Source organism: Crocodylus porosus, unplaced genomic scaffold (genome assembly GCF_001723895.1).
Source record: "Crocodylus porosus isolate Cpor-Errol unplaced genomic scaffold, CroPor_comp1, whole genome shotgun sequence".
Lineage (NCBI taxonomy): Eukaryota > Metazoa > Chordata > Crocodylia > Crocodylidae > Crocodylus > Crocodylus porosus.
This window is the reverse complement of record NW_017728926.1, coordinates 12,216,274-12,232,936: the sequence shown is the minus strand read 5'-3', so window position 1 is coordinate 12,232,936 and position 16,663 is coordinate 12,216,274. Positions and strand designations below refer to the sequence as shown.

The 16,663-nt window shown below is 46.7% G+C and overlaps 2 protein-coding genes across 2 annotated transcripts; one reads left to right on the top strand and one right to left on the bottom strand.

Annotated features, from left to right (window-relative positions):
* The first annotated feature begins 2,020 nt into the window (after positions 1 to 2,020).
* Positions 2,021 to 8,908, top strand: AKR7A2 (aldo-keto reductase family 7 member A2). Its single transcript, XM_019541491.1, has 7 exons — positions 2,021 to 2,249; positions 3,654 to 3,841; positions 4,394 to 4,498; positions 5,675 to 5,771; positions 6,632 to 6,731; positions 7,627 to 7,756; positions 8,283 to 8,908. Exons 1-7 carry the CDS (start codon positions 2,045 to 2,047, stop codon positions 8,442 to 8,444), a joined length of 987 nt encoding a protein of 328 aa, XP_019397036.1. The 5' UTR covers positions 2,021 to 2,044; the 3' UTR covers positions 8,445 to 8,908.
* A 952-nt stretch (positions 8,909 to 9,860) lies between these two features.
* MRTO4 (MRT4 homolog, ribosome maturation factor) lies at positions 9,861 to 16,655 on the bottom strand. Its single transcript, XM_019541492.1, has 8 exons — positions 16,564 to 16,655; positions 15,656 to 15,714; positions 14,957 to 15,060; positions 14,067 to 14,148; positions 12,788 to 12,855; positions 11,816 to 11,967; positions 11,015 to 11,091; positions 9,861 to 10,299 (listed from the first exon to the last, which is right to left on the bottom strand). Exons 1-8 carry the CDS (start codon positions 16,589 to 16,591, stop codon positions 10,150 to 10,152), a joined length of 720 nt encoding a protein of 239 aa, XP_019397037.1. The 5' UTR covers positions 16,592 to 16,655; the 3' UTR covers positions 9,861 to 10,149.
* Between the last annotated feature and the right edge of the window lie 8 nt (positions 16,656 to 16,663).

Sequence of the window (16,663 nt, the reverse complement as noted above, 5' to 3'; positions counted from 1 at the left end):
AGCTATTTTCCAGCCCCCTTCCCACCCTCCTCCCCAGCGCCGGGAGGGCAGCTCCCCTTCCCCGGCTGGACGGACAGCAGCTGTCCCCAAGGACAGGGAACAAGCACTTTTCTGGCGCCCAAATGTAACGCGCTTTCCTTTCCAGCGGGAGGACCTCGGCTTCATGCCGGCTGCACGGACGTGGGAGACTGTCCCCGGCTTGTTCCCGCAGCCGCACGGCTGAGGGCGAGCGGACCCCGAGCCCCCGGGCTTGCGCTCGCACGCAGGATGCCCGCCAGAGTCTTTGGAAACAGCTGAAGCCCCAGGTGGGGGCAGAGGATGTTGGCCGGCAGTGGGGCCGTATATGGTCCGGGATTGGGGATAGTTTGGCTTGGAACACCAAAAAAAAGTTGACGAAGCCGACTCGGCTCGGCAGTGGTCTCTCCGTAGATGGTTTCATCAGTCTGCACAGCGCACGTCCTGGACCAGCGCGGCCAGCGAGCTCTCCGCCAAGGTGGAGATACTGGGGGGCGAGGAACCCAGGCCCACCCGCCCCGACTGTGCGGGGAAGTATACGTTTGGGAAATTTGAACTCTGGAGCTTGTGCGATGCGTTACTAACGACCGTTAGCGGTGTACAGATTTACTTTGAAAAAGGAACTGCGAGTAAAGGACCGGGAACAGAGAGTCAACGTCAGGCTTCGGGCCGCAGCATGGGGTTCACTATCACGTGGTTGCTGCCCGGTTTGGGGGCTGCAGCATCACCCCAGCTCCGGGCTTTCGGGTGTTGGAGGCACGGGAAGTTCTGGCCTCCGAAAACCAAGAGGGAAAAGGAGCCATTTGTGGTCCGACAAAATGCCCTGGAAGCTGACAGCTTAATCCACCCAGGCCAGAGCAACTGCAAAGCCGTGCTTGACCCTAGGCAAGGGTCACGGCCTGGTGGGAACTGCCAGCTACCGCTTGGGAGAAAGGGGCACCTGCGTACAGGAGGAAAGCACGATGCTACTCAAGCAGGAGGCAGGGGAAAGCCCAGGCCCTCTGGGCTGGGGGTGATTTGGGAGGAGGGAGCCGGCTGCCGCGGGCTGGGCAGCGGCTTTTGCTGGGCTCTCCATGGAGGGACGGAGGAACGGGGCTGTGCCCAGACAGCCTTGCCTCGGAGCAGCACCGGCGCCTCACCTTGCACCAGGCCCAGGTTTGGGGGCCAGACAAGGGGCCGGGTTTTGGGGCCTGCCTGCCCCATGCCCCTGGGAGACATGGAGCAGCAGCATGGACAGGAGCCGGCGTGCTTGAATCTATTCTGGGGGGTTTCATCTCACATAGCATTCATTACGGTGTGTAGACTACAGCAAGAAGGCAAATAATGCACATTTGAAGAAACCCACCGGACTGCTGTTGCAATGGGATTCGACATTTCATATTTATTTTAATGATTTTATTAATGCTCTAAGCCCCACACATTTATTTGAACACCCTAAATCCCAGGTTATTCTCAGTACTCTCCTGGAGATGGAGAACTAATTCCTCGGGGCTCCAGGGCAGTGCTGCAGGGTGGGCAGCAATGGGCAGGGGCCAGGGCCCAGGCCTAGGGCAGGAGGCCGACTGATCCTGGGTGCGGGCTCCACTAGGTAACACTCCCTGCTGTCCTTGGGGAGGTTTCCTTTGCAAGCCTGAGGAAGACACAGAAAGCGCCTTACAACGTGAAGCCTGGCACGCAGATCCGCAGCCCCAGGGAAGGGTCACAGCCCCCTTGCCCCTCTCTAGTAACCAACACACAACTCCCGTTTTAGGAATTTAGCGACGGTTCCTAAACACCGCACACCAGGGTGAGCCTTTTCCCCGCCTTCCCTGCAGTAGCAGCGCATGCGCTTTAGGGATGGGGGGGTTGCCCCGAGCAGTGCGGTGGCAGCGCATGCGTAATGGGAATACGTGCGGCTGAATGGCGGCGTATGCGTAGTAAGAATACGCGCAGGTGGTGCGTGGGCGGCGCATGCGTAGTGGGACTACGCGCGGCTGGGGCGGCGGCGCATGCGCAGGAGATGCTGGGGGCCGTGAGGCGGCTGGCAGCCATGGCGGAGCGGCGGCGGCCGGCTACGGTGCTGGGCACCATGGAGTTTGGGCGCGGCGCGGAGCAGGCGGCGAGCGGCGCCATGCTGAGCGCCTTCCTGCAGCGCGGCCACCGCCAGCTCGACACGGCGCACATGTACGCTGCCGGCCGCTCCGAGTGCATCCTGGGCGAGCTGCTGGCCGGGGCCGTGGCGGGCAGCGACGCAGGTACGGGCGGGACGACCCCCCCGCGACTGCGCATGCTCTCAGCCATCAGCCCCTTCCCCGGCATCTCCCAGCACCAGGACAAGTTCACTAGGCGTCACATAAACAGGAGCTGCCTCTTGTTAGTTTTTAACCTGCCCGAGGGGTCTAGCTTCAGGCAGCCGTGTGGAGAGCAGGGGTGCTGTTTCTTCATCTCTCTGATGTATTTGTGTCTGAGGATCAAAGTACAGGCAGCCCTCGGACTTGCACACAATTAGTTCCCAACAGCTGTGTCTTCAGTCGAAATGTTGTCACTTGGAACCGATTTTCCCCTAGAAAACAATATTGTAAATGGGATTGGTTCCTGAGCCACAGCCTAGTACCCAGTTTTCACCAAAAATACCCCAGAATTTTGTACTGGATCAATTATAGATGAGTAACATCAGTGTATTGATATTGTAAATAGCAATCATATTGATTTGGAAGGACTTCTTGGAGGTGACTTTGCTGGACTTCTTGAAGGGCTCTCGGCTGGAGTCTTCTCAGGAGTCTTGTCTGCAGGGTTTTCTGGCATCTTGTCTGCTTTCTTAAAGAAAGTGCCCGAGGATGTTTGGACAGATGTTCTCCAGGGAGGTGGGCGGTGCAGCGAACTTTGTTCGCTGGCATGGCGTGGTGTGGCGTCGGATCAAGCGTTGTAAAGTCGAAACTGACATCAGAAAGTTGAAACCGGGTGTCCATTTATAAATGTTGAAAGTGCGAAATGATGTAACTCGAACCATTGTAAGTTGAGGACTGCCTGTACTATGTTTGTGCTGTACACATACATACACAAAGGCAAAAGCCAGATCCTTTTCGAGGCTTTGTTCCCATTGAAATGGATGAGAATTAGGCACCTAAATCCCTTTGAGCATCAGGGACATAGTCCCTTCTGCAAAATGTATAATCTAAGACTGTAATCTAAGACTATATTTATTCATAGATTCTAAAGTTGGAAGGGACCTCGGAAGATCGTCGGGTCCAGCTCCAATCTAGCCTATAATCTAATTTATAATCTAAGATTGATGCTAAATTCTTTGGGTGGGAAAGCAGCAATCCATTGCACTGCTTTAAGATATGTTATCGTTAGCTTTGTACAGCAGGTAGAGGGGGGAAAAATGCCTATAAAGCTATTGTGACCCACTGGATCTTGCATAGCTAGATGGCTGCTTGGGGTTTCCAGTATTTTATCTGTTCCTTGTGTGAATTTAGCTTTCACCCTGTGTATGGTTGTTCGCAGACATTACCAGCCTTGCTTGGAGGGTTTCTATGCCTGTACCATGCTAATGTGTACAGCTTGGGGTTTGTCCGTGCTCCTCATCCCTGTCCTTATTACTAAGAGGGATATACAAATGTATTTACTGTCAATCTTGCTCATTCTGTTTCTGGCAGTGAAGATTGCCACCAAGGCCAATCCGTGGGAGGGGAAGACACTGAAGCCTGCGAGTGTTCGGTCTCAGCTAGAAACATCCCTTGAGAGATTACGGAGGAATAGCGTGGAGCTGTTTTACCTTCATGCCCCTGACCATGAAACCCCTGTAGAGGAAACACTTCAAGCCTGCAATGAGCTACACAAGGAGGTAAAGGGAGATGCTTGAACCTGGGCTTTCCTTCACTTTTGTTGTGTTGTTTCTTTTAAACTAGGATTGCTACTTGTATCTCTCTCCTGGTGTGGGCTACATCAGCACACCGGTGGCGGGAATTCCTCAGTGCAAACAGAAGAGAAAGCAATGATCTGTAGGAGGATTTAACAGCTAACACCATATAAAAACTCCAGTCCTAATCCCTTATCTAAAATCTCATCAGCTCTCAGTCTTCAGAAATTATGACCTTTGCTTTATGCTGTAAATTGACCCTACACTAACTTTAGTATTAGTAGAGGTGAGAAGTTTTTAGACTAGTTGCCATCTTGCTTTTGAATCCAGCTCTTGTAATTTAAACAAAATAAAGAAAGCATTCGTATGTAGATTGGTTCTGGCAACTGACCTCCATATGAGGGGATTATAAAAAGGGAGGGTTTGAATTTGAAGGCTGCAGTTTAGTGATTGTCCTCTTCATTGTGTTAATCGGACTGTGTAGGTATGAATGCACTCTGTAAAACTGAAATGAAATACTCTTTTATTTCTCAACAGGGAAAGTTTGAGGAGCTGGGTCTCTCAAACTATGGGGCTTGGGAGGTAGCAGAAATCTACACCCTCTGCAAAATCAACAACTGGGTGCTTCCAACTGTGTACCAGGTGAGGGATACTGGCTTGATGCAGGCAAACTGATCTTCCGGTGGAGAATAAGACGAAAAAACCCCAGCCTTCTCCAGCATGGTGTCCTGTGGTGTCACCATCCAGGGTAGCTCCTGGACAAATTAGTTCTGCCTGTTGTTATTGATGCCGAGAGTTAGAAAAGCCAGACAAGCCTGGAAAATTTACAAACTGTTATCCCACTTATTGCAATGACTCCCTATCATCATGATTAGTAGTTACTCAGGTAGTTCCTAGGAGCCTTGCCCAGGGACTTAGATCCCATCGTGCCAGGTACGAAGAACAACTACCTATTCTGATGAGCCCTTTGGACAAGAGGGATTACGAGGTGAAGTGGGGTCATTTGTCAGACAGATAACTAGGTGTTTGTGCTGTGTTCCGGTAACCTCCCTTGATGTAAAACCTATAGTAGCTTAATAGAGAGCTACAATCCAGAATTTTTTTTCCTCAGTAGGCACCAGCTTCATGTGACCTGATGGCTCACAGTTCTGATCTGTTCTGAATGACCTGTAGTGTCATGGGGGAAGGGAAAGAAGCAATTCTGTCTCCTTTGTGCAGTGCTAGGAACATAGTAAAAGTCACATGATCACCTCACCTAGGGGGTAAACAGGAAGCAGTGTGTATGCCTGGGTATGAGCATGCCTGTGTGTGTGCAAGGGTTGAAATAACTGCTGTGAAGAGCTTGCTTCTGGGGACATAAGCTTGTTCAGGAGTTAACTTGGGAGGATGCCAGTCTGTAAGTATCAGTGGCTGTGAAGATAGGCCCAGAGGACAAAACAGATGAAGAGAAGAGCACAAACATTCTTCTGAATGTTAACTTGTTTGCACTGCCGATCTGGGGCTTTGAAATTGTCACTGGTACATTGTGTTGGGTTGCTCATGGGAGCCTCAAATCTATATAGCATTGATATTCTACAGTGTTAGGGCCCAGCAGTGACTGATACATACAGGTTAATGATGCCAATGGTATTGATAATCCCCTATGAATCAGACTGAGTTGGCTTTCATAGATAGCCAAAAAGCCAATCAATGGTAACAAGCTATTACTAGCCTGGTTTGGATTCACACTGAAGGACATCAGAATTTTCCTCTTTCATTTGCCCTTGAGCTATCCAGGTACCATTCTGAGGGTCTTTTTATTATTCTTATTTGTTGTAGGGCATGTACAATGCAACCACTCGACAAGTGGAGACGGAGCTGTTACCGTGCCTTAGACATTATGGAATACGGTTCTATGCCTACAACCCATTGGCTGGTACGAGACGGGTGAGGGTAGGAGAAGTGGTCTGTTAAATGAGCCAGAGGAATGGATGAACAAAATTAAACAAAAATGGCCAGTAAATTGGCCTGCTATAAACTCTATGCAGCAAGCCAATACAAATACCAATGCTTAGCCTCCCCTATACAGCAAACCACTGCCGGAGGCTTACAAGTGAAAGTGGTGTCAGAGTAACTGAGTGGCTCAGAGGGCAGATAATGGTAGCTGTCCATCTGTATGTTTCCAGCCTGAATCCAGCTCAGGTTAGTGGCAGCTAGAAGTCTGAAGGTAGATTTGATCTCAGTTGATTCCTTAATTGATCAGTGTGTGGTTATTGCTGTATGCTCCCCTGCTCCCTCTTGAAAACAGCCCCAGTGTTAAGAGCATCACCAGAGAGAGAAGGGGTTGAATTAGGCTATGAAAGCTGAACTCCCTCCTTTGGATGGTAAGCTGTCTTTTAAAGGCCAAGGCAGATTGCCTATTCTGCATTTGTCTGACTGGAAGGCTGTTAAATTGGCACCTTTCCCACCAGTAGATTCACACTGAGACTTTTAAAGAGGGAATCAAAATGACAGTCTTTCATTAATGTGGTTATGCCAAGATACCCCTCTCATCTTAGCATGACTCCCGTTGGGCTGGTCTCCCCCTGCCTTTGGAAGACTTCTGTCATTTAACCTGAATGTGTGGGATTTTTACATCCTCAGAATCGTCTCTTCTTTGTCCTGTTCCCTTGTAAGGTTCGTGTGTGCACAGGGCTATAGAGGCCAAGGGGTTGGAATATTTAAGGCTGCACCAGTCAAACACACAGATTGTAAAATCCAGGCCATTGACAATTGCCTGTTGCTGAACCTTTGCAGGAGGGCTGCTGACAGGGAAGTACAAATATGAGGATAAAGACACACGCCAACCCACTGGCAGGTTTTTTGGAAATGACTGGGCACAGGCCTACAGGAACAGGTATGATTTCAGTAGGTGGATGGACAGAGCTGGAGTTCCTCTGGTACTGGCATGCTGGCCTTGAGCTGACCTAGCTAAGTCATGGAATGAACATGTAGGAAAAGACAAGCGACTAAAGGCTCTTCAGCAATTGTCCCACAGGCAGATGGGCTCCTGTGGCTATTGTAGTGGTACATGCTGCTCACAAACAACAGTGCCTTTACATTTTCCTGGAGTAGCAGGATGACAACTTTGTTATATGAGACTTGGTAATGGGAAAAAGTGTAGAAAGGTTAAGCACGTGACTATGTAGGGGGGCCCCTAGGTTCTCCTTTGCTTTACCACTGAATTAATAAGAAGCCTTATGAAAGATCCTTTGAGTAGCTCTTTGCTTGTCTCTCAAGCTCTGGGACAAGGGATATTTACCTCATTACAGGTGATTGAGGCTTCATGTTTGCAAAGTTTTTTCAGTTCCCCAAAGGAAATCCCTCCTGCTCTCAACAGAAGCAACAAATTGCAGTAAGGCAATTGCTGCCTAACCTCACTTCTGCCTGTAAGTACAGTAATGGCATAGTTGTGACAACAGCCAACTCATACCCTGCATCCTTTCTCACAACACACGTCTACTCTGTTAGCTGAGAAAAACTTGCATTCTGCACCAGAGAGAACTGGCCATTGGGTCCGAAGCCTCAGCTGGTAGGGTTAAGCTTGTTAACCTCTGACTGCAGTACCTTGGGGAGGTTGCCTTTGGGATCAAGAATAAAATCCACAATGGGCAGTGTAAGTCACTAGGGCTCTGTTGGTCCAAGACTCCCTGTGATTGGCTGGAGATGCCCCTCTCTTCTCTTACACAAATCCAGCCCCGTAAGACGAAACCGGACGTAAGAGTCACTGACTTCGATATCTTATAATGCAGGTACTGGAAAAAGCACCATTTTGAAGCTATTGCCCTAGTAGAGAAAGCTCTTAAGGAGGCATATGGGGCTGACCCACCCAGTCTCACCTCAGCTGCTTTACGCTGGATCTACAATCACTCCCAACTTAAGGTAACTGCTTGGCTTTAATTCAGACAGTTGGTGTGTGCAATAGAAACAGAATCCTAGAGTTGGAAATCCTACATTTTCCAATTGCAGCCTGTCAGCAGTGTGGTCATCTCTTAACCCACATATTAGCTTTGGACATTTAAAAAAGAACCGTACCCCTCTGGCTAGGGGGTTGTCCTTCCTGCTGTATCATGTCTCCAGGGGATTGTTCGAAGGAAGGTGCTATTATCAGCTTCTCTAGTTTTGGTTTCTCAACTAGTTCCTTTCCCGGGAGGTGCCAAGTTGCCTCTTTCATGTGGCCACAAATGTAATGGCTGGATTTTCTTCCTCCAGCCACTGCTGGCCACTTAAGGAGCATAAAGCAGCTGCCTTTGAGGGTGGTGAGAGTTGTAGACAGCAGCAGCAGCCTACTGAGCCTTGGCTTTGTTAGTAGGAGTGTAGTAAGCCTCATTTCCCTAGGCACAACATGCAGCTGGGGAGGCAGCTTAGGTTTTCTTTAAGAAAGGTAACTTCTCTCTTCTCACTGCAGGGGGATGTGGGAGATGCAGTCATTATTGGGATGTCCAACATGGATCAGCTGCAGCAGAATCTCACTTGCAGCGAAGAGGGTCCCCTACTCCCAGCTGTGGTGGAAGCATTTGATAAAGCTTGGGACCTTGTTGCACATGATTGTCCCAACTACTTCCGCTAGGTCATGGTGGTAGGAATATCTGTGCAGGGAGTGGTAACCAAAAGTTTCTCCAGGTCTGAAACCACATCACCCCTCCCAAAATGACAGATTATTTTTCCAGCCTGGTCCTATGCGTTCTGCCTGAGAGACACTTGGTGCTGCTGAGCATTTTTTTCCCTACACGATTGAGATCTTTCATGTGATCATAATCTAGCTTGTCTGAATGCTGGTGGCATTCAGTTCACAGACCATAACAGCATCTGACCCTTTTTTCCTCTTTCAAGGCCAAAATGCCTTGAATATCTCTTAATACCACAGCTCTTGCCAGTCCTAATCAGTCATACACCATATCATGATTCAGTGATATAAGTAATTTAAGGAATGGAACCTAAACCAGTTAAGAGAACTAAAGTGGAAATGTAACTTGTCTGTCTTCAATCTGGACAGCGTCTTTGCTGTCAAAATAAAGCATTTTCTAACCTGGATTATGTTGGTTTAGTAGTGAATTTTGTACTGAAGTTCTGCTGAAAGCTATTTTTTGCTAACTGCTAATTTGATTTTCAATTGTAGCTACTGGACATGCGCAGTTGCCCTGTTTCCAATCCAGCTGTGACGCTTAGCAAGCCTCTCAATGATCAGGGCTGACCTTTAAACAACTAATTAGGCCTCTTGAAGCTGGCTTTAGCTGATATACTTGCTGCCTCAGCTACAGGCTTCTTAAAACATGTTTAAGAGCATAACTGAAGGAATGATCTTTGTTTTGGTGTTGGGGAAACTCAAGCACAGGAACCGTTCCATTTGTTCAGTAACTAATGGCTGTGTAACACTGTCTTCTCCCAGTTTTACTGAAGATGCCTATTTGGACATTAGGCCGAGGTCCTGGCTTAAGAGGCAAATATTAAACTTTATTTTGCCTAGAGCGGCATTTTGAATTGTCAGCATGCCACCAGTAAAGGCTGGAGTTATGCCCAGGCTCCCTTAATGTGTGAAACGCATTAATTGTAATAAGTCAGATAATAACATCATCAGAATGATGTCCTCCCCTTCTGCCTCAACAGTAACATTTATTCTACTGCCTACAGTTTTAAATAATTTTCCTTCTCTCTAAAAGGAAACCAAGTCATTTGATAAAGTGTGATTAAAATAGCCTGAGATGGAGGAGGGAGAAACTATAGTGGTAACAGCTGTTTGGTTTGGCTGTTGGCCTTAAATTTTTAATTCACATCTGTACTCAGAAATAGACTTGGCTGTAGGCTGACCTAGTTGGCATTCCTTGTTGACTGGCATCTTTCTCTGTTAAAACTAACAGACTTATGGGGCGACTCTAGAGAGAAGTTGCATCTCTACTGGAAAGCAACAAGTTCTAAGCAGTTCTCTGAGGAGGAAAGATTGTAGCAATGAAGTAGATTTGTGCACATACACACTGAGTCTGAAAAATAGATTTATAGGGAAGGGTTTTGTTTTCCACATGATCTTTACCCTGTTCTCAGATTCTGTAAGGTCTCTCTCTCAGCCTCAGGGTTTCCCACCCAAGCAGTGATAAGCTGCACTGAAAGTGTCCAAATTGTAATTTTTTATATAAAATTTAATGGCAACTTCCATGATAGATAACAAGTCCGAGATGGTCAATTTCATCCTGCTCCAACTGGGAGAGAAACATAGGCTTCTACTGATCGTCCCTAAAACAGAACAACACTGTCTCTTGTGTCCTTCAGTAGCCTTGCTACTACTCGTCATCGTCATCGTCCTCCTCCTCTTCCTCCATTTCCTCTAGTTCTTCTGCGTCTTTGGCCAGCTGCTGGAAGTCTCCTGTCTCAGAGTTCCACACACATTTGATGGTCACTTTAAATTCTGACATCTCATAGCCAAACAGTTTCTAAAAAAGAAACAGGAAATCATCACTAATGGTTCTAATCTCTTTGTGCCTAAATTGTACACTTACAGTAGAAGCCATTTTTAAATAGGGGGATGGCAGGTGAGGTAGGAATTAAAAGGCTCACTTTTGGAGAGGCATGTTGGCAAATGAACTACAACAATCACCTATATGCAGATAGTTTTCTTCGTCCATTTGCTACATGGTAAGTACTTTTATTGCTGTTCTCATCATGCCTGCTGTAAGCTGACTAGAATGTGAGTGTTAGGGTCTAGGAATGAGGTCAGATGTTATGCACAACTCATTTAGCAATACCCTGGCCATACAGGGAACTTGAACCTAGTAATTTTCCTGTTTTTACAAATAAGCAATAACTGCCTCTCGAACACTAGTCAGCAGCTGGGCTCCCACAGTTGTCCCTTGGATTATCAGTTTTTCAAGCACGTCATTAATTCCCTGTCTTAAGCATTACTGCTTACAGGGCAAACAGTTTTTAGAAAGCATATCAAGCTGTAACAAACAGCAGCTACCCTACATCCTGATTGGTTCCTATAACTGCAGTCATGTCACTTGAGCCCAAATGGCTTCGAGGCACAGAATTTATCTTTATATCCAGACCAACTTGGCACTCTTGGGGCAGCTTAGTGGATGGTATAATGACAATGCTGGCTTTTGCTGAATGGCAGTTGTGCAGATGTGCTAGAAGTATGTTACTTACCAACACACGAGCCTGTTCAGGAGTCAGGACATCCCCCTCCTTACAGATTTCATAATCTGAAAGCAGTGTCACCACTCCTGCAAGAACATGGAAAAAGGAAGGTGGGATGAATGGCACTTGAGGCAGAGGACCATTGAGGTCACTTGAAACTTCCCATCTGGGACTTTTGCTACCAACATTGTAATGAAGCTAGTTGGACTCCATTCCATCCTGCAGGGTTTCAGTGATGGTTCTTAAGTTTACCATTTATTCTGATTTTCCCTCTGTCCTTCAAAACTGGTTGATCTTGATCTAGGCTTGCTTATTTGAACTCTTAACAATATATACAGATTCATTCTTGAAACCAGTCTGTCACAGCCAAAGGTGAACCCTGTGATTGATCTATTGTTATGTAGTCAGAAAATGACAGATATGAAACAAGTGTTGAAGTCTTGTTCATGGCTTACTCATTTTCATGCAAATATCAGTTCAGCCTGTTTCTACCAAAGGAATTTGGAGGAGGGAAATCAATAAACTACTCCATGTGTTAGTTTTTGCAAAGACCTAGCAGGACACAAATGTTATTTTCCAGTTGAGAAATCCTTGTTATTTGTAGGTCAGGTTCCTGGGCTCACCCATGCCAGAATGTTATGATATGGAAAAAACAAATATGAAATTAACGGGGACTTGTATCAGATGTTCCCCACTGAACATCTGCTTCTGTTATCTAGTTCTTCTTGTGAGACCCCATGTGTATAAGACACTAACAGAAATGCTACCAAGGTTTAAAAGAAAATTCAGTAAGGCCCCTGCCCCAAATACCTTTCTTCAAAGCAGTTGGCAGTCCCAGCTGTCGTAACTGAGGCTCCATGGAGTGGGGAAACTGTTCCAGGGGCCCTGTGTCCAGACTCACTGTGTATGGTGCTTTGTTACCTGCACGGGCAAAGTCCATCTCTTTGAACTCTGAGAACCATCTAGGAGAGAAGACCAGGGAGCAAGAGCATTAGCTATCTGTGAAGTCACCACTCTAGACTAAAGTCTTACATGGGAAGAATCAGCCTGGACTAGTACCTCCCCTACCCCCAAAAAGCAAAGACGCAGCAAAAACAGCACCTCGTTATGGTTTTCTACTGATGTTCACCACTATGGCACCACATGTCTTCCATGTAAGAGAACAAACTGCTTTAAGAATAACTGCTTGAGCCTCTGGCTCTTGTTAGCTTATAGAAGGCTCTGAGAGCAGAGCCTTCTATTTTTTGGGGAGTGAGTGATGGAGGGAGAGAAGTGGGTGGGTAACTGAGTTTGTTGATATTCCCTCTGTTTTTGATGGGAAAACATAGCTTTGCAGGGAGCAAATTTGCAAGGTTTCCTAAAACATCATTAAAGAAACTCATCCCTTCCCAGCTGAGTTCACAATAATCCCCTAACAGATTCCTCTGTATAGTCTGGCTGGGGTGAATGACGGGCCAGATTATCAAAAGATGTTATGCTGCTTCCATGCCGCCTCCTCTGCAGCCAGACAACACCTGAAGACAGTTTGTACTTCTCTGTGTTATCAGAGGTGGGACTCTGGTGCCTTGCTGCTGTTTGAAAATGTCCTGAAGGCTAAGAGTGAGATCAACACCAAGATAAACTAGAGATCTGCTGCCCAACACTAGCTTTCATTTCACAGAGAGGGAAGAGGTTCTTGGTCTGCACTTTAATTCTCTGTCAAGATGCTTTATTAACAGTCACAGTCCCAGTAAAATGAAGACCCTCTGTCATTAGGCTCAGTCTGCCCCCAGTAAGACTTACTCATTCACTTCATTTGTGGTACGATTGGTAAAGAGGAGACCAACTTCACCTCGCAGATGTTTGCTGATCTAGAAAATGAGAGGCACATGAAACACAGCAGTATATTTATGAGCAGTGCCAAAGACCCTTCAAAACAAAATATATCCAGGCTGTGGTGGAACTTGAAGAAGCCTGGATAAACCACAGGGCCCTATCCTCCCATATGCAGATAGCAACTAAACAAACCTAAAGTTTCTTGCATTCCTTTGCAGGCTGATTAATGTTGGGAAGCAGGTTAAATTAAGGATACAATTGCATGAATTTTCCTGACAGGAAACTTCTCTCCTGGTTGAGGAAAGCCACGGTTTAGCAGAACATACCCACACTAGGCTGTGAAGGATGATTGTCATGAGAGGAGAGAAAGGGTTGTGAATCATTGGGTTGGGGGACTGGATGGAAATCAAGCTTCCGAGAAGGTCGATAAGGAAAAGCATGAGAACCTGATTTTGGGACGTCACTAAGATCTACTCTCATGTTGGGGCGCTTAGCGTGCAGGTTTAGTTTTTCAAACTGCAGAACTCCATGGGGTTGAGACACCCCATTTTTTAAAGCTTGAATACTGGATGCTGGGAAGATTCCCAGAACCAGTTCCAGTCCTGGTTCAGCAACAGAACTAAACAGAATTGAAAGCCTGTCTATCATAGGGGGGCTTCTGTAGTTCCCACTGGACAGTCTTCCTATTTTTGCTGCAGAAGGATTACACAGGATAGAGTTGCTACAGTACTATTAAGGAATGTCTCCCGACTGAATATCCTGTGAATATTCAGTGTTCTGGGGCTGGGAAAGGGAAGTCCTGTTTCATCTTCATGCACTTGTCCTTATGTGCACTGAAGGATAAATCCTTCACTGCACTCAAATTGATGTATAGCGAGTGAAGCTATACTAGGTGGCAGCTAGTATCAGAGGTTGCCCAGACTGGAAATGGGGCCACATCATCCCAAAGTTCACCTGAAGATGCAACAAATTAGTGAAAGGCTGACTTTGTAGTATTATTCTTCTGGTAGCACGTAGGTGTCCCAGTAACAGACCCACTTCCCTAGGTGCTGAACAAACATGGAACAGACAGTCCCTGCCGTAAAGATCTTCCCATCTAATTATTAACCCTATTTATGGCAGATGGAAAAATACTGATCCAGTCTGGTTGTTTACAGCAGTTCTAGCATTTCCCTCTTAGAGGTTTACACAAAGCAGAGATTACTTCCGAAACACAAGTGCAAAAACTCCAGGAGTCAGAACCTACCTTGTGCAAGTTCTCCTTGTACTCATCGGCTGGACCTCGGCCCAGGGCCACCATCATGACCTTATTTTTTCCAAAAAATATCCTTAAAAAAAAAAAAAATAAATAAACTAAACTGCAAGACTCCATGGTCTCAGTACACCAGAGATGATTAATCATGGACCAAGGTAAGTATTCTTTATTGCAACTGTTTTCCTTTCTGATATTACTAAATGAACAGAGAGTGTTGAGACTTTTCCTGTTGTAACAAATTTCAAGAAAACAAGAGTTCTTTCCTGAATGACACACACTTTATCTGACTTTAAATATTTTTTATGGTTCTCTGCATCCTCCCCAATCAAACCTAGTACTTACTCCTGCGGAACTCCACTAGACACATCTCCATTTAGTGGCCATTCCCACCGAGATGTCAGCTGGCTCGTTTTTAACGTACGCACATTACATACTTTCTTGGTGCTGTGTAGTGCTAATACTGAAATCAAAATGTCACATGGTATCAAATTAAATATTTTATAGCTGGGGTGTCAAACTCATCTAGCGGGATCCAGCCCCCCCTGCTGTGTGCAACCTGGATTTGCAGCGCTTGCTGTTTGCACGGTATGTGCCAGCTCCATCCCTAGGCACTGTATGCAGCATGCACCTGCCCTGCCTCACACAGAACATGGGGAGCTGGTCCAGGTCATGTACTATGCACAGTGTGCGTGAAGCCAGTTTATGGGCCTGATCCAGTCCAGCATGCAGGGCCTGCCTGGCACAAGCCCCACATGCAGCCCATGCCCCCATCCCTGCCCCTGAATTATGTACAGAAACCTGCTTAAGCTCTGTGCAAACTTAGAATGCAACATGCAGAAGCATCAATCACAAGGGAAGACATCTGAGAAACTGCTCCTTACCTGCTGTGTTTCCAGGCAGTTCTGATGTCTTTTAGCTTGTTGTTTCTCATGTTGGCAACAGAGAAAATAAAGAGGTATCTGTAGGTATCCACACATTTCCGCAGCTATAAGAAAGCACATTAAGCAGTTGTAATGAACGGTGGAAGATTTCCAACTTCACACCAATACACATAATCAGCATAAAGATAATGGGCTAGAAGCAGTATTTAGGATTTTATATACACATTGCTAACTGCCCAGCCCCCATTAGGTACTGATAATGATACAACTTCTTTTTTTTTTTTTTTTTTTAAATGTGAGCTTTCCTTATTTGAACGGTTCAATTGGGAAACTACCAGATTCTGCATTAAACAACTGTATAAACATAGGATTTCCCAAAATATATAAGAGAACCCGTAATTTTTTTTTTTGTGGAGTGGATGGATCAAGCTCCAAGCCTATGTCCCAGCCCCAAAAATCCATTTCATATAAATTCTTCACATCAAGGATGTATCAGTTATTCTGAACTTTAATATAAAGTCTTCCCATTGAAGATGCAGCAGACATTAAACTGAATCCATAAATACTAAATTGAACCCATACATTAACTCCACAGTGTGGACCCTGGTAGAAGTCAATACCAGGGAAGATGGTAAGGTTGTGTTTCTCTGTAACACACACCAGGAATTCACACCCAGCTCCTCAGATGTGCGCTCTTACCTCTTCTATTAAGTTCTGTTTGGCTTCTAAACCTTTCTTTCTGGTTTTTGTCAAGGAAACTGGGAAAAGAAAAGAAAACCAGCATCAGTAGGAGCGATAAGCTGGCCGCTGCTTATGTGAAACAGGACTACAAAGCACAACAACAGAAGCACACCAGTGGACACAGGGCGCTTAGCAATCAACCTTATATTGATGTTTCTGATTCAGTCTCACCACAGTCTTGTCCTGCTGACCATTCGCAAGGTTTCAGGGGTCAGAGTGTCCCTAGGGTGACACTCAGACATAGGCTGCCCAGGACCCTGGGGTGGCCATCACAGAGGACTGGCCGGTTGTCCTCCGTTGATATGAAACCGGATGCCTTGATGTCCTCTGTTTGTCTCTCAAAGAGAAAAACGTGTTCTCATTCTTCAAGAGAAAAACAGAGGACATCAAGGCGCTGGGGTTTCGTATCAAGAGAGGACGACAGAGTAGGAAAAAACTGGAAGGTCATCTATGGTGGCCGCCCTAACCCGTACAGAAGGAGGGCCCAAAAATGGTGGCAATAATTAGTATCATGATTGTTGCTGAAAAGGGAAGTTTGCCGGGAACTGGCTGACAGCGCCTCGCTGAGGTAGGGGCTTTCACAAAGCGCATGGGCATCAGCAGCACCACGTATGCTGGAAAGCTTCGGTGAGGCCACTGGACTGGTCTTCCGGGGGGCCCCTGACAAACGTCACGCTTATGCCGCAATGAACCCACTGATCTCATTTAAAGCATGGTTTGGCCACACTCCCAATCAAACAAAGCGGGCTACAACGAGAAATTAAAGCCAATATTGTTCCCCCCCCCCGCCGCCCCCTAATATGCGGGTGCCCGGTTCCTAACACGCTTCAACGCAACGTGTGCGCGAAGCGGCGGGGGACACTCACCCTTCTTGTCGCGCTTTGACTTGGGCATGGCTCGCACGTTGCGCCGCCGCCAGGACCCTTCCGCCGCGAGGGCTGCCGGGAGTCCACCAGGACTGTCCGC

Coding starts and splice junctions, on each gene's coding strand:
- AKR7A2 (XM_019541491.1), top strand. CDS start 2,045: ATGGCGGAGCGGCGGCGGCCGGCTACGGTGCTGGGCACCATGGAGTTT. Junction 2,250..3,653: donor CGTGGCGGGCAGCGACGCAG/GTACGGGCGGGA, acceptor TGTTTCTGGCAG/TGAAGATTGCCACCAAGGCC. Junction 6,732..7,626: donor GCACAGGCCTACAGGAACAG/GTATGATTTCAG, acceptor CTTATAATGCAG/GTACTGGAAAAAGCACCATT.
- MRTO4 (XM_019541492.1), bottom strand. CDS start 16,591: ATGCCCAAGTCAAAGCGCGACAAGAAGG. Junction 14,149..14,956: donor ACTGCCTGGAAACACAGCAG/GTAAGGAGCAGT, acceptor TTTTTTTTTAAG/GATATTTTTTGGAAAAAATA. Junction 10,300..11,014: donor CTGAACAGGCTCGTGTGTTG/GTAAGTAACATA, acceptor TTTCTTTTTTAG/AAACTGTTTGGCTATGAGAT.